Below are 17915 nucleotides of genomic sequence, written 5' to 3'. Positions count from 1 at the left end.
TTGGAAAAACGGGGGTGAACCCGGACACACGAGAACTATCGACTGTCTCGCACGGTAGCTCAACAAGGAATGAACCTTCTTTGAAAATTGTTTCAGATATTTTTCATGAAAGCTCTAAGTCATGTAGGATTTTATCCGGTATTCTTCCATCGATTTTTCTATGACATCCTTGAGGTATACTTTTAGAACTTCTTCAAAAATTCAACCAGAAGATTCTTCAAATCTGTTTCAAAACTTTGAACTAGGTATTCCTCTAAGGCTATCTCCAGGAATTCCTCAGAGATTTCTTTAGGAATTCCTACAACAATTCTTTAAGATTTCTCAAGGCAGTCTTTAAAGATTTTTTTCAGCCATTTCTCCAAGAAAATGTAAATGAAATTTTCCAGAAATTCTAGATGTTTGAGAATGTTTGGAAAACTGCATTTGTGATTATTCGATGAAATTGTGGAGAAACTCCTAGAAAACAAAACTAGAGGAGCTGAATGATAAAACACAGGGTCGAATTTGAGGAATTCTTCGATTGTTTTTTTTTCGGGAAATCTTTGAAGTTACCGTAGACCGTTTTTCTTAGAAAAAGAATCTGTAAAATTCTTTGGGAGATCACTTGGAGTAACAACTGGAAAAATCTATTGAAGGATTAGTGGAAAAAATATCTGGAGGAAGTCCAAAGATAGTGCTTGTAAAATTTTTCGAAGTATTCCCTGAACAACCTACTGGAGATAGTAACGTTGAAGTGAAGTGAAGTTGAAGATAGTTTTTTCTGGAGAAATTTCTCAAGATATTCTTTGAAAAATCGCTGGAAGAAATTTCTAGAGATATCTCTGTAGGAGTCTCTGCAAATATTCCAGATGAAATCTCTGAGAAAACTTCTAGAACTCAGAAGAACCTTCAGGAAGCTTTTCCTAGAAAAATCTGAGATGATTTTTTTTATAATTCTTGAAAAGTCTCGTAACAGTCCCTGAAGGTTTCTCTGGAGCATGTAGATGCAAAACTTGATGCAAGATATGAAAAAAAGATACAATTGAGACCATTTTGATTAAAAAAAAGGATTTAGATATCTTTTTACAAAAATTGAGACTTTTTAGTAAATTGCATGTAAATAGAGACCTGCTGCCAGTCCTATTGTTGATAAATTGATTGTTTCGACATTTCATATTGAAAGTTGTTTGGATTCCAGAACACTTTTCTAAAATCAGTTTCCCAGGTTTTTAAATTTCCAATAATTTCAAAAATCATTCATGAAGATATGTGAACCCATTACTGAGCAAGTGGACACTGATGATGTGGGGCCCAGATAGCCGTAGCGGTAAACGCGCAGCTATTCAGCATGACCAAGCTGAGGGTCGTGGGTTCGAATCCCACCGGTCGAGGATCTTTTCGGGTTGGAAATTTTCTCGACTTCCCAGGGCATAGAGTATCTTCGTACCTGCCACACGATATACACATGCAAAAATGGTCATCGGCATAGTAAGCTCTCAGTGAATAACTGTGGAAGTGCTCATAAGAACACTAAGCTGAGAAGCAGGCTCTGTCCCAGTGGGGACGTAACGCCAGAAAGAAGAAGAAGAACACTGATGAAATCTGTAAGTCGCAGACGAAATAGGCCTATCTGTCAAGATAAGCAACATATTAGAGTTTAAAGGTATTTGCTCACCTTACTAGTGATTGATTTCAGTATTTAATTTTTTGCAAAAAGTGAAGTGTTAAAGTTCAATTAGTAGGTTTTTTTCTCTTAAATATTACCTATTCATAAAATTCAATCATGTCTTGGGAAGTCGATAAAATTTCATACCCAAAGAGATCCTAACTGAACACCTCAAGAACCATTTCAATAGCGGCACAACCGATTTTTTTAGGTGTTTCAACGCGAAAATCCTTTGTTATGAACATATTCTACCACTTCAAAGAAATACCCCTGATTATTATCAAAATTCCCTGAGAATTCCAGTTTTTTTCCAGGTTTTATAAAATTGCAGTTCTTAATAGTTCCAGGTTTTTCCAGGCGGAAGAAACCCTGTGAGTACTATGCAGTAGTTCCTAGAATATGATTCCTTACTCATAAAATCAATCGAGGATTTATCGATACAATTGTTCCAATAGTAAAACTATTGATATACAATCGATTGATTTTTAAAGATTATCAATAAAAACTGGTTTCGTAAAATTCAGACATTTGTTTGTCTAAGCATTTTATATAAACTCTTTTTTCGTAGTTTTCTGACCGATCAACATCGTGGGAAAGAAAATGTTAATGACCAGGGGACTCCCTATAGCGTTGTTAGATGCTAAACCGTTTCAAATCTAAAAAAGTAGGTATCAAGCATCATCGTTCTTAAAATGCGTTCCCACAACCTTGGCTTAGATGCTTAGGATCATAAAATACAGGTAATTTGATTACTAAATTCAATTGTTCCCCAACAGGTTAACACTGATGCGGTTTTCAAAAAACAATCTTTGGAAAAGTGGTTACATTATAGTCGATTCCGGAAACTATCTGTGGCCTACAGAGGTAAAAAAGCACAGCAAACCCAATGATTCACCGGTTTAGTTCCGACCACAGAAAGATTCTCGAGTTCCTCTTTCCACTTTTTGAGACTAGATATGTGTACGAGTACACTGAATAAAATTATTGAAATTCGTTGAGTAATCGCTGAGCGACGAGTTATTTTTTCCTTCACCCAGGCCTAAACGGGTTAAGAAAAGTTTAAATATGGCAAACCTTCCGGAAATCTCATAGAAATGATTTGAATACTTTTTCCAGTCTATCAGTATTTCAAAATCAAATTCTGGAACATTGTACCAAACATCTTTGAATATTCAAGAATGTGTCGTCGAAGATTAACGTCGCGGTAATTCCAAGGAATTCATTTTGACACCATCGAATACAAAAAAAGCCAAGTAAAATGTTTGGAAGTGCACATTTCAAACAAAAATGAATGTATCAAGCCCGAATAATCACGTTAAACTTCATCACCCCATTGTAAAACAATCACAACAAAGAACAGTTCCGAATTTTCTTTATCAGCCAATGTTTGAGTGCACCAATTAATCTCCCACCATAAAATGCACTCCGTAGTCCGGCGATACCCGAATGATGCACAGCACACCTACTCGCTGATTAGCGGGAATCACGAAAGGTTCAAAGTCACCATCAGTAATTCCAGACAGCAGCGGTCGAGTACCCTGCTGGCTGCGGTTGTATCACCTCTCCCCGTTCTGACTGTTTAATTAGCTACCATGGGTTCCAGTATTTGCGCCACAATTTTTGATTCGGCTCGGCAATGATTGGAGCCCGATTATAAAAATGAACTTTGAACAGTCAGATAGAGTGACATCACCGGGTTGCAGTTTGACGAGAGAAGCTCTCGTTTGATGACTAAGGAACCTCGACACGTTCCTGTACTGTTCCGTTGTGTGAGTATGGACTTTGCTCGAACAGCTCCCGGTAAAATGACAACCCTTTCTTCCAGTCTGATTAGGATCGGTACGGGGATAAAACACCTTTGGACAGCTGATGGTAGCTTCCCAGTCCAACTGAGCATTACCATTTGTAGGGCATTGTTGACCTTGGTTATCAATCCTTCCGTGTTGCCTTCGATGTTTGAAAGCCAAGGCGTACAAAGAAACTTGGAGGGTTTCCACGTTCCTTGTGCTCAGATGGCACCGTGACTACACACGTAGGCCACAGGAAGAGGGAAGTTCGTAACACGTGCTCGTATTCGATCGGAAATCGAACGCCGCTGTTTGGTTTGCGATAGTAGAGGTCAAATTTACAATCCTCACTCTGGGCGCAGTCGGCGATTGGATCTGGGAACATTTCTACGGTTGAATCTTGAATCAGTTGACCATAAACACATTCGACCGGCTGCTGGATTGAATGAAGGAGGGGGTTCGTTGTTCGGAACTAGATTGAGGTGTTTGTTTTAGCATTGGAGAAGAAATTGTTTGAAATGAATGTCAATTTACAGTTGTGTTCAGAATAATAGTAGTGAAAGCCGATTTTCATACAAAATGCTCAACTTTGGCATGCTGTAACTTTGTTTCCATATGAGCAATCGACATGAAATTTTGTCAGTGAACTACAAATATACTCAAATTTAATATCACAAGATTTGAAAATTTTCACACTACCGGCTAAAAAGTTAAGCACCAGGTGAAATCGCTCAAAATAATAGTAGTTTTTCTTTTGCAAATTTTTGTTCAGCAACAATTTTGTAAAAAATTGGGTTGTTTATATATTCATAGCTTAGGTGGAAATGGTTGACACGATGAATAAAGAAAAATTCAAAAAATTAAAATACAGCAGATATTTTAATTATTAAAACTACTATTATTTTGAGCGATTTCACCTGGTGCTTAACTTTTTAGCCGGTAGTGTGAAAATTTTCAAATCTTGTGATATTAAATTTGAGTATATTTGTAGTTCACTGTCAAAATTTCATGTCGATTGCTCATATGGAAACAAAGTTACAGCATGCCAAAGTTGAGCATTTTGTATGAAAATCGGCTTTCACTACTATTATTCTGAACACAACTGTAGGTGTCAACTCAGGTCAAATGATTATCTGAGATCTCCGAAGGAAGAATACTCGGGAGGAAAGGTAGACAAAGAAGGTGTTCGGCAGTGCGCATCGTACCTTCGTGAAGTGCGTACACAAATTCTCTCTGCTCCTGGAAGTTTTTAAAACTATAGAAAAGCAAAAAAAAAATCTCCTCAGTACTACAAAAAAGTACTTTTTAGTGCTAAAAAAAGATAAAAAGAAGTACTTTTCAGTGCAATTTTTCTACTATTTATCCCTTCTTGATCTTTGTTTGGACCCGTGCCTTCGATTTTTCGTTGGACCCGTTGGCGAAAGCTAGCGGTGGTAATCCTGCTTGGACACCGTATTGAAAAAAAAACCTCTTATAAGGTCTCTTCTTTTTCCGTTTATTCACTAAACATGGTTGCAACTGCAAAGAAAAGGAAGGATCCTCTAAATTCACAACTTCCTTCCAAAAAAGTGATTTTTTAAACTGTCACTAAGCGTGGCAAGAATGGAAGAATGACGTTTCTCCGGAATGCACGCTTTCTTCCAAGGGTGAAATGGTTTATGTTGATAATTGCATGAGCAATCAGTTCCATGCTTTAGACAAATTTTCCGAACACCAAATCGAAGCATGCTCTTTGTTTCAAGTGAGGAAGCAAAGAGTGCCGCCTATCGTGGGCAGTTAATAGAAATATTAGTAGTAGAAGGCTAATGGCGTAGTTGTCACAAAACTGATTTCAATTTTTATTACCTTTAATTATGGTTTTTCATTGTTTGTTCTATACCATGATGTTGTTTTGGTTCTTAAAATTAATCTGACACTTTAAGGCCCGGTACTCACGCTGTCAGTTCGTTGCAAACTAGATGTTGGTAACACGAAAAGCAGCGACATTAGCATTCTTAGGTTAATGCTTCTACTGGGCAGTTGTTCCGAACTTGGAGGATTTAGGCTAGGGAATCAAGGTTTCCTTCCAAATCACAATGAAAGGAGACTGTCACGTATTGCCGGAAACTCTTAAAGATCGCGAACTTTTTCTCAAACCACTTGAAGTGAAGAAGCACAAGTTTTTTACTTATAACGACAAAATTAAAGTGTGTGCAAAGTCGTCTTGAAAGGTCTCTCAAGTGACTAGGGTAGGTGTACCAGTTATGGACATAATGGTTTCCTATTTCGCCATAGACGATAATTCAATTGTTTTCAAATTTTTAAAAACTTCGTGTGTCTTAGTAGTTTGAAATCAATTACATCTTGCTGTTAAAACATTTAAAAATATTAAAAATGTGAAAGTTTTTTAGAATTCACGTGTGGCCAAATAGGGAACCACTATAGCCATAACTGGTACACTTTCCCTATATGTCACCTGAAGAGATCAAAAATGGAATAGATGGATTTTCCCAAGTCCAAGTAATCATTATGTAAAAGAGAACCCAATCTGGCATTGATCGGAAAGGGCTTTCTCAAGAATTTTATTTAGTTCACTTTAACGAAAAATATCTGAATAATATTAAAGCTTTACAAAAAGCTAGACTTATGTTCGATGTCCGTGTAACATGGGAACATTTCCAGAAACCTGGAGGAAATTACCAGAACCCCACTCAGTACCGTCTGTGCCAAAAATTAGGTCATGGCACAATACATTGCCGCATGGATGTTAAATGCATGATTTGCGGAGGTTCTTCTCACGATAAGGACGTCTGTCCAGTGAAGGAAGATGCCGATAAGTTCATATGCGCGAATTGCGGGGGCAATCATAAGTCTAAATTTTTGGGCTTGCCCTTCGCGTAGGCAAGTCGTCGAGGCTCGTGCCAGGCAGGTGAACGGTAATGTCCGTTACGATAACGGTCGTTTCCGGAACTCCCTTGGAAGAGTATAGAACAATGCTCATTTTTCAGCTAACGATCGTTGATTGCGAATCATTCCCATCAGGAAGATTATAATCATGCTCACTCACAAAATAATTTTAATCCGTCGGGTAGCCGTTCAAATCTTTTAATTTCGAATGTACCCAAGGAATATCCTTTGCCGATATCGTAGCAGGTAATTTGAACACCTCCCCTTCGCATACTACGAGTACCCGTTCTAATTGTTTCAAATCAAATGGAAAACCCCCTGCCACCACAAAAAACTTCTACTCCGCCTCTTCATCTTCCAAAAATTCCAACGGAAAATCATCAGATAATGTACCCACTTCAAGTGATATGTCTCCCTCTGGTTTTAATTTTCTAACTGAATAATTGAATCAAATGGTTGATGCAATGTTCAAAGCTACCACTAAAGCAGTCCAAGTTGGTGTAAAATTTACTATTCAAATTGTTTTTGGATTACGTTTTTCTAATGGATCCAAATAATAATTTAAATATTTTAAATTGGAATGCTCGTTCTTTGGATGGTAAAGAGGACGAGCTGCTTAATTTTCTTACAGCTATTATCGTACATATTACTGTAGTATTACAGTTATTACTGAAACATATTTAAAACCTGGATCCAAACTTAAAAAAGATCCTAACTTTTTTGTTTATCGTAATGATCGACTTGATGGGGCATGTGGGAGATTTGCAATCATCATTCATAGGCGTATTAAACATCAACTGTTTTCGTCATTTGAAACTAATGTTTTTGAAACTTCAGGTGTTTCAGTTGAAACACAGCTTGATAAATATACTTTCATAGCTGCCTATTTGCCCTTTCAATGCTCTGGACAGCAAGTTAATTTGTTCAAACTGACTTGCGAAAATTGACTCGCAATAAATCAAATTTGTTTGTCATTGGTGACTTTAATGCCAAACATCGCTTATGGAATAATTTGTAAAGTTATTTCATAGGCAGAATTTTATTTGATGAGAGCTCTTCAGAATATTTCTCAATTCAATACCCTGATAGCCCTACTTGTCTTTCCTCTTCTATAAACCCTTCTACGATTGATTTGGTCTTATCCGTCTCTAAACAACTTTGTAGCCAACTGGTTGCTCACACTGATTTTGATTCTGATCAGGTCCCTGTAGCGCTTTAAATATCCCATGAAGCGATTTTCAATCCTATCAGCTCCACTTTCAATTATTTTCGAGCCGACTGGAATACATATAAAACATTCATCGATAGTAATCTTGATGTTAACATTTCTTTGCAAATAAAACTTGATATTGACAATGCTCTTGATACTTTAACAAATTCCATTGTTAAAGCAAGGGGCAACACAATTCCAAAATGTGAAATTCGAATCCGTGATAATAGACGACGATCTTAAACTCTTGAAAACAATTTCAAATTAAAAACTCAGAAACAACCATTTTGAAAATAACATTTCTTAATTGGACCTTGACTCTATGTAAGCCCTTTTGGAAATTATATATGAGTGCCCCTGGCGATGATGGAGTTTTCTACATCCTCATCGAGAAACTTCCAGAGAGTAGCTTATCATTCATGGTTGATAAATTTAACAAATGTTTTCAGTTGGCATATTTTCCTGACAAACGGAAAAATACTAAGGTTGTTCCAATTTTAAAACCAGATAAAAATCCTACAGAAGCTTCCAGTTATTGCCCAACCAGCTAGCTTTCCTCCACCAGCAAACTTTTTGAAAAGGTCATTTTGAACAGAATGATGGTCCACATCAACGAAAATTCAATTTTTGCCGTTGAACAGTTCGGATTCCGACATTGACATTCGACCACTCATCAACTTTTACGTTTAACAAATTTGACTCGTTCCAACAAATCTGAAGGCTATTCTACTGGTCTTGCTCTTCTTAGTTCTAGACATAGAAAAAGTATTCAACAGTGTTTGGCATGAAGGCTTGAATGTCAAATTGAAAAACTTCAATTTTCCAACATACATTGTTAGAATAATTCAAAGTTATCTGTCAAATCGTACACTTCAGGTTAATTATCAGAACTCCAGGTCTCAAATACTTACTGTAAGAGCTGGTGTTCCTCAAGGCATGCTGCCTGGGACCAATATAATACAATATGTTCACATCTGACTTACCTGAGTTACCTCAGGGATGTCAAAAATCTTTGCTTGCGGATGACACAGGCCTCTCCGCCAAAGGACGAAACCTGCGTGTCATCTGTAATCGATTGCAAAAAAATGGATTTTTTTCTTCATACTTGCAAAAATGGAAGATTTCTCCTAATGCTTCCAAAACTCAAATAATAATATTCCCACATAAACCCAAAGCTCTTTATTTGAAACCTTCAAGTAGACATGTTGTCACGATGAGAGGGGTTCTAATAAATTGGTCAGATGAAGTTAAGTATCTAGGGCATAAGTATCTAGCATGAGATAAAAATTTAACTTTCAAAAAGCACATTGAGGGCATTCAAACCAAATTTAACAAATATGTAAAATGTCTCTATCCCCTTAATAATAGAGAATCAAAACATTGTTTTAAGAACAAGCTTTTGATATTCAAACAAATTTTTAGGCCAGCCATTTTGTATACCGTACCAACATAGACTAGTTGTTGTAATACCAGGAAGAAAGCCCTGCAGATGATTCAAAATAAAATTTTGAGAATGAGAATGAAGCTCCATTCCTGGTATAGTACTAATAAATAACAAAGAATATCCAATGTTGAAATTTTAGAACAAATAACGAATAAAATAATTAATAATTTTAGACAAAAACCGTTCCAATCTTCTATTGCCACGATAAATGCCTAAGTTAAGTTAGTTTAAGCGTTTCAATTCACTATTTTTTTTTCTCGTATAAACAGGTGAAATCAACACACATGTAAAAAATCTGAACTGCTACGGTAAAAGAAATATAACATGTTGTTAAAAAATTGTTAATAAATTCTTAATTTAGTTTTACCAAAAAAGGATGAAAGTGTTTTCTAATACATAACATCTAGATATAAGAAACGAATGTATTTAATGTTCTAAATGATACTTAAAAAACAATAGACGATGTGAATATTATAAATAAAGGAATCAAAAAGTAGTAATCTAATAAAAAATCATAAAAACATGGGAACGAAAATGGCCACCCGAATTGAATACATTTACGCATAACGATTACGCTTATGTTGGCGCACATCTACGTGATTTCGTAGCAAGGTTATCGCCTCCGTAATTGCCTTGGACATCCATCAGGCGTGCGAGGCCAGAAAACATCCGACTAAATTTCGGTGCCACTGAACCGTACGAAAGGGGTGTTGCACGTGCGGATTTTCGTAAAAGTTCCAAACTCAGGTATCGACGTGTTCTTTCTTGATTTACATCTACTGCAGGTAGAATTATGTGGCCTTCGAAAAGGAATGGGAGATATTTCCACTCCACTCCAACTTGTACGAGAGGAAAGATAATTATATGGTAACAGAAGGCGAAAAGCTGACCTTGCAATTTGCTCCCTGGAAGGATGTGACTCACAAAAGAGGAAAAAAAAAACCAAATCACCTGACCAGAAAAAAAATTCTCCTCTAGTTTCGTGTTCTGTTTCCTGTTTGGTCCGAGCGGAAATTTGAATTAAGCTTAGCCAATTTCTATAAGTTTTGTTACTTACCTAACGGCATATCACACAGCAGACAGCAGGCAGCCAAGGAACCGGCCGAGGCTCCACTGATTCGGTGCAGCAGCAGATGGGGTGCATACTTTTTGAAGCAGACTGCCACTCCGACGTGATAGATTCCGAGAAATCCGCATCCAGCAAATGACAAATTCATCTTGGTGGCCATTCAACAGGGACCGGTCAAGTTGGTAACAAAAAAACAACCTACGTATGTCGGTCTCTGGGTCACTAGTTCTTTAACAATAAAATCCAATATAAGGGAATGCTTTTCCAAGAATCGCTACCGTAGGGTTCTTCCGACTTTTGAAACTTTCCGTCCACTGGGTTATCGGTTTCAGAATAATTCACCAAACTTGCCGATCAATACACTCACACTTTTTGTGTCTTGGAAGATTTTGTAGTTACACTTAAAAATAGATTTTATGCACAATCACTAACAGATCGTTTGTTGTTCTCTTTCTCTCTTGCCGCAACGAAAAAGGATCACTGGTTCTTCACTGTTTGAAGTTTATACGCTGTGAGTCAACGGTAAGAGCGTTTGTGGTAAGATATCCAGCTTACATGGTTCTCCTGTGGAATGGAAGATAGACGAGAAAGAAACCATTAGAGATTCACTTTGTTGGGAGTTAATTAGAGTTTATAGTGGAACAGTTTTACGATGTAAAAAAAAAACCTGGAGATGGTTTGCTAAGAGGTTAGAGGCTAGAAGCACTACACTTGAATTTAACGCATATAAACTCAACTACATGGAATATAGTCGCCTATGGATAACCCACATATATGGATCAACGTTGGATTGAAACACTTTCTCATCAAATAGATTCACATTTAGGCAAACAACATTTTTCTTGCATGAACTAACAATCTACACAGTTTGCATTCAATTTCAGCAGTATTTTATGCCTTTTTTCCTTTTTTTTTCCTGACAATTGCAAATCAAATGTCAATTTTGTTCCTAGAAGCACTGATTCATATCCGTGGGGCATCGAAATCAATACCACACTTATGAATCAAAGATAAAGCAAATCCAAAAGAAACGCCATCACGTACATTTTCATGAATATATTTTTTATTCATCATCCAGATGAAGGGTCTCTCTCACTGATCCAGCATGGTCTACTTTCGTCAATTATATCAAAATCAACACATATTCACAAACAACCGTTAAATTTGTAGTGTGTAAAGAACTGTAGTCAAACGATTTAGGTTTGCACAGCGTTCTGAAATATGACCCTGAGTTGATCCATAACTGTGATGTGACTGTAAATCTAATTACTTAAAATACACTTGTTTAACATAGGCACTCACTTAAAACATCCAGAAAGCTAATTTATGACCGGCTTACGGCGTCAACCTTCAATCGTCCCAATTGTATGCGAGATTACACAGCCTCAAACAGCACAATCAAATTTGTTGTTCACAGTTCTGCACTAAACTCAACCGCGTATTCCAATTCGCTCAAGAACAAAGAAATCCAATCTCTCACCAGCTTCACTCTAATCTCTAATCGCGCCGCGCAATCGATGCTTCTTCGCGGTTTCAGTTCCTCCAACTAGACTCACACTGCGTGCGCGCGTTCCCAATACAATTTGTGCCCTTTTATTATTCACAACAAGCGTCTCACAAAAGCGAATCAAAACAAAGATCGGCGAAACAGCAGAATCCAACATCAAAGTGGCCCGTGGAAAAGAAAGTAGCTTGCAAACGCCTGCCTGACCAGCTGGAACTGAACTAAAAGCTACCGCTTGCTAGGAGCCGTCGTTTTATACTGTGCCCTGTGCGGTTGCGTTCGGTGGTTTTGTTGGCGGGACTCAGCAGGCCCCGACTGCAGAAGGACTGATTGAGGTGATGACGATGGCGCGCGGTGGCAGTAGGCACTGCCTGATGGAGACGTCGACGACGACGCCACGGACGCCACTGATTAGACATCGCGCGTATCACGCCACGCCTTTGCCTTCCACAACCGTTGTCGCTGACTTCGCGCCATCCATCATCATCGTCAGTGTTCTCGCTGCAGCAAATTGATTGTTGATGTTATTGTTATTGTTGACATCATCACCGGCTGTCGTCTCTCTACCGTCGCCACACCACCACCGACATCATTACGAGCACAAAAACAAACCTTTTCCATCACCACACTATCGCAGCATCGTCCATCCATCAGGGAATACCGCGAAATGCAAACGTATTGAGCTGTAATCAATAAAAATCGAGGAATTGCTCGGGTAGCTCAGAACGGCTTATCACAATTTCATTTACGACGTTTATCAGCTGAAATATAGCGGTTTCAATTGTACCTGTGCATAAGGCTATAGACTCGGATATACCAAATCAAATTTATCTAAACTTTTTGTGATTAGTAAAACTGGTTGATACCCTTGAAAAAAAAAACATGAAACGATCTCACCATCCGCAACAAGCTATACCGAATTACAGAAATAGGTAAATTTTCACTAGACATAGCACTTGATCGCTTACTTGCAGCAAATCCGTCAAATTGCCCGTTTTAGTTGCGTCGCTTTTTTCTAGACCATTCTGATTGTGTCATAGATCTTCAATCATGCGAAGCATCTTCCAGAAGCTTCGAGAAACATGTTTTATTTCCCCCCTTTCCCCATCCTCTCTCCACCAACCCCTTCCTTCTACCACCTATTTCATTTCCTCCCCTCTATCTTTCTTGACCCTTCCCCTTTTCCCCCTTCTTTCCTCACCACCCTCTTCAGATATTCCATCGAAACTTCTAGAACATTCGACGCATGTTCGCTACTCAGATGATTCAACTAAAGGGTGGCTATTCATTAGAATGACCTACCAATGAAATGTGTTGTGCATCCTTCCATAATATTTTATTCACAAGTTTCACAACACTATGATTGCGATGGAATGCGTGTCAGCAAAAGAAAAGCTTTGAGAAACTTCGAGAAGCTTTGTTCAACTCAAGGTAGCCGAAAATTAAATCAGCGTTTCTCAAACGCTCAACAAATATCAACACTACGAGTCCAATGATGAAAAACAAGTCGTCGAAACAAATCTTCTAGGAGCATCTATTTCAACATTCGACAACTGCACTTTATCTCAAAGTAAAGCTTAGTAGGAAAAAAGCAATGCAATGGACTAAAAATAATATTACCGTACAAAATGGATCGTTCAATTTGAAGATGACAATATCTTAAAAATGCTATATAACTCTTGTTTCTTTTTTTCATAGAAATAGGCCAACAATCCATATTCATCGATTTCGAATAAATTTGACCTTCCAGTCGTCGCGCATTTGCCACCGTCAAAACAACCGCGCTGCTGTTGTGAACGGAAAGCGAGATTTTTTCAGCTGTGTTGTACAAAATACAACAGCGCGACGACTGAAGTGTTTAATAAACTCTAATCGATTATTCAAATATTCATTTCAGGTAGGCATAAATATTTCGATAGACTAAAACCAACATTGTTAGAAGATCATTTAAAATACGTTTTTGACAACTTTGAAATTATAAGTAGTAAAATGCTTTTGGATTAGTAATTTTTCAATTAACTCTAAACAGGTTTGCTAAAATTAACATTCGAAAGTGAGTCGAGGCTTGAAAAAGTTTGACAACCCCTGGCTCTAGATTATTCTAGGACTTTTATTTTAATTTTGTGACTGGCATCATGAGGTCAAATATTAAACCAAACAAATATTGACCCATTTCTTGTTCTTGGTTTGTAGGTCACGAGTTAGTGAAGATTGTATAGATTTTATCATTCATTGATACACTCCAACCTCTTTATACGATTGTTATGGGATGGTCGTAAAACGAATCGGTCGTAAAAAAATCAGGGATATAATTATGTTTTTTGAAAATTTCAACGTCTACATGTGGAAATACTAATCTGAAATATTCGGCAAAGTTGAAGAATGGATTAAAAATATTCCAAAATGGCTTTTTTAATTTTCATATTCTGATAACAGATGGCAACACTGCTCGATTGTTATCAAAACAAACAAATAAGGGGGTGGACCTGGTGTAGTGGTTAGAACACACGCCTCTCACGCCGAGGACCTGGGATCGAATCCCATCCCCGAGATAGTCACTAAAATTTTCAGTGACGACTTCCTTCGGAAGGGAAAAAATCTAAAAATCTCGTTAATAAAGATAGAAAAAAAAAACAAACAAATAATATGAGCGTGTTACATGGACCAATAAATTTTGATGATAACAATATCGATTGTTCGCCAAAAATGAAGCAATTGTTGTATGCCATACAGGCGGCCAAAGCACAAATGTTCATGTGGCTGGCAGTACTGTTTAAGTCGAATTATGAAAAGATCATAGTCATAAAAATTTAAGCGGAAGTGAAAAATAGAGTATTTAGCAACATAGGAATACTCTTCAACTGTAATCCACTTTTTCATGAAGGGTTCAAATTTAAGTCGTAGCTGGCAACAATACTCATGTAAAATCGATAATACTCGATACAGTGGACGATTTATCCTTTGAAGGAAGCACCACACTAGACAACGGACTTGCATGCAACGCCCAGTGGCACAATCGAAAAATGTTCATGACGAAAAATCTTCCGATCTGAAGCGTTAATCGAAACCAAACTGCTTGACACGATGCGGCTAAATGCTTGGTAACACCAACCGCACGGCCACGAAGCTCGTGGGCTAAGCATATATTTCGTGTTACACATTGCGTTGGGGAAAGTGAAACACAATCGTTTGCCAGCGTAAGCAACACTGAAAAAATTATACAAATTATATTTCACTTAGTCAAGTCTCCTATAAGACACATAGTTAGGGGCGCTATAGTAGACCCAGGGCCTATAGGATTTCATCGAAGACGCCATCTTTCTAAGTTGATAGGATGCCGAGAATTCTACAAAACAAAATTTCCATGTTCACGAGGGTCGCCTGGATGAGAAAAAAACTTCTGTACCGAATAAAAGAGTAGTTTACTTACATAGCCACTTTTCTCCTATACGCCATTTTTTTAAATTGAGCAACTTTGCCAAAGACGCCATATTTCTAAATGAATAAGATGTAGATCTTCAAAACAAAGGCTTCGTCGCCAAATGACAAAATTTAAAATTGTATAGCAAAAATGATGACGAAACTAGAGCTACTGCACATCTTTGCAAAAACCTCAGTTTTCTATGTGGTCAGGATCCTAAGTAATCCGCCAAACAAGAGTTTCATACTCGCTAACGCCGCCTGATGGTAGAATCTTAAATCTAAAGAGAGAATAACGATAGTCTCTGAGCTACTGAACAATTTTGCCAAAGACGCCACCTCTCTAAGGATTCTGGGATATTTGCAAAACAAAAGTTTTATGCTCAATAACTCCGCCTGGTGGCCAAATCTCAAATCTCTCAACTCAAAAAGTGATAACCGTTAAGTTGTTAGAGAACTTTGCCGAAGACGCCATCTTTCTACGTGTTCAGGCTCCTGTGATATCCGCAAAACAAAAGATTCATGTGCACCAGCAAAATCTCGAAATTCATGGCACGAACAATTATAGCCTTTGACCTATTCAACAAGTTTGTCGAAATGCCATCTTTCGGAGTAGTCAAGATTGGGATATATGAGCAAACAAAAGTTTGATACTCACTAGCGCCACCAAAATCTCTAACCTCTCAACTAGAATAATGATAGATCGTAGCTAAAAAACTTTGCTGCAGACGCCATCTTTACAAGTGGTCAGGATCCTGAGATATCAGCAATTCAAAATTTCGATGCCCGCTAGCACTGCCTGGTGGCAGAATACCAAATCTCAACGCTTACCGCATGTTAGCCCTCCATCTACTGAACAATTTTGTAAAATATCATAACTCTCTGTATTTAAGACATTGAGCATATATAAAAAACGATCGGTCATCTAAATTTCGGTCTAAAAAATAAACGGTCGTGAAAAGTGTGTTGGAGTATAGTATAGTAATGAATGTTCTGAACCGGATACAATTCAATTTAAATTTATTGAAGGAAAATACTCATAATTATCTACCTGCTCATCATGCCCCGCCTACCCGTGCAAAAGTTTGTCCATAACTCTGTTATAACACGTCTAATTGAAGCTCTCTAAGGCGCATTCGAAAGACAATGAGTTATATACACGATAATAATACATCATACTAAAAGGTGAACCCAAACTTTTGCACGATGACTTGAAAGGCTAATGCATTGATTTTGAATACTTTTAAGATTTTTCAGTCAACATTTTGCGAGTTCTTCTCAAAGAATATAAGATTACAGTTCTAATGGCGCATCAATTTTCAATTCTCGTCAATCCAATGCTGAGAAAATAAGTGTTGTTTTTTAAATGTGTTCTTTGAAAAAAATTACGACTTTAAGTAAAAATTTAGTAAACAAAAATCAGCAAATGTTTTTGTCTACGAAGTAAAAATAACTCATTTTCCATCGAATGCGCCATAGAGAGGTTCATTGAGATGTCTAATCACAGAGATGTGGACAAAACAAACAGAGATGTATATTTTTGAAAGAGTGAAACCAAACTTTTGCATGGGAGTGTATTTGTTTCGCGATTTATTCCAGGCATTTCATCAAATACTAATTCAGACATTTTCCTAAAGTTTCTTCTTTTTCTTCTTTCTGGCGTCACGTCCCAACTGGGACAAAGCCTGCTTCTTAGATTAGTGTTCTTTATGAGCACTTCCACAGTTATTAACTGAGAGCTTTCTGTGCCGATTGACCATTTTTGCATGTGTATATCGTGTGGCAGGTACGAAGATACTCTATGCCCTGGGAATCGAGAAAATTTCCTTTACGAAAAGATCCTCGACCAACGGGATTTAAACCCACGACCCTCAGCATGGTCATGCTGAATAGCTGCGCGTTTACCATTACGGCTATCTGGGCCCCCAAGTTTACTTCAGGTATTGAACAGAAATTTTCTTTAGGGATTCATTCCAGTCTTTGAGTACAAGATGTCTTCAGGAATTCAATCTGAAATCTGTCTAAAGATAACTCCAGCAAAAAATATGCTACATCTTTTAAAATTCTTGAAAAGATTGATCCAGAAATGTATCAAAAGAAAGTCTTAACTCAGTCAGGATTTCATCCAGGAAAAAAAGGAATCATTTCAATTCAACATTCTTCCTATGGTCCTTTTAGAGATTCTTCTACTAATTTATCCAGGGATGTCTTCAAAGAATCGTTGGGAGAAATTTTTGAACGAATTGCGTTCAAATTGGTATAGGAATCTCTAGAGGAGTATTTGGAGGAATCTGAGAGCGTTTCCGATGAAATCTGTAGATGAACTCCTCAAGCTTTCCTTGAAAAATGTTAGTTAAAATTCCTGGAAAACCTGTGTTTGGTTTTGAATCTCTGAAGGTATTCTTGGAGCCATTAAGATTTTGTATGAGAATTCATTAGAAGAAAAATAAGAAAATATGAGTTTAGAGACCATTCTGTTGAAATAGAGAAATTAAAGATCTTTCATTAAAAATAGAGACTTGCATTAAAATAGTGACCAAGACCAAGAGACCCACAAGCAGCCCTGTAATATACATTAGTAAGCTTTTAGCAGGGTATCCACAGGGTATCCATTCAAAATCAATTTTTCAATTCCCGGATTTTTTCGAGATGGCAAAATCTTAGAACTTATATATATATATATATATATATATATATATATATATATATATATATATATATATATATATATATATATATATATACTTTTTATCATAGAAACTGGTCAAATTTGAAGGATTTTGACAAACTTGTTTATTTTTTTATTAAATTCATTGAATACTATAAGTTTCAGGCGGTTCATTTCGGAATTTTTTGAACAAAAGTATATAAACTATTCATTGAAATACCTAAAAGACGATCCATCTACTTGACTTCAAAGGAAGTTCAGAGAGATTGCATCTCCCAAGCA

At 37.2% G+C, this 17915-nt stretch overlaps 1 protein-coding gene across 10 annotated transcripts in view; it reads right to left on the bottom strand.

Annotated features, from left to right (window-relative positions):
• Window positions 1–17915, bottom strand: part of LOC5580214 (patatin-like phospholipase domain-containing protein 3) — a 68321-nt gene that overhangs the window by 42060 nt on the left and 8346 nt on the right. For 6 of the 10 annotated variants that reach the window (XR_002502134.1, XM_021852864.1, XM_021852865.1 and 3 more), the window contains exon 2: window positions 10030–10605. Coding sequence is in view for 9 of the 10 variants with exons in the window: in XM_021852864.1 (XP_021708556.1) it covers window positions 10030–10201 (172 nt within the window). In the remaining variant the exon portion in view is untranslated. Of the gene's footprint in view, window positions 1–10029; window positions 10606–11343; window positions 11835–17915 lie in introns of those variants that run through there. The other 4 variants (XM_021852863.1, XM_021852868.1, XM_021852870.1 and 1 more) reach the window with 4 other exon arrangements.

Source organism: Aedes aegypti, chromosome 3, assembly GCF_002204515.2.
Source record: "Aedes aegypti strain LVP_AGWG chromosome 3, AaegL5.0 Primary Assembly, whole genome shotgun sequence".
In the NCBI taxonomy this organism is placed as follows: Eukaryota; Metazoa; Arthropoda; class Insecta; order Diptera; family Culicidae; genus Aedes; species Aedes aegypti.
Note: the sequence above shows the minus strand (reverse complement) of the source record. Positions and strands in the feature narration are given on the sequence as shown.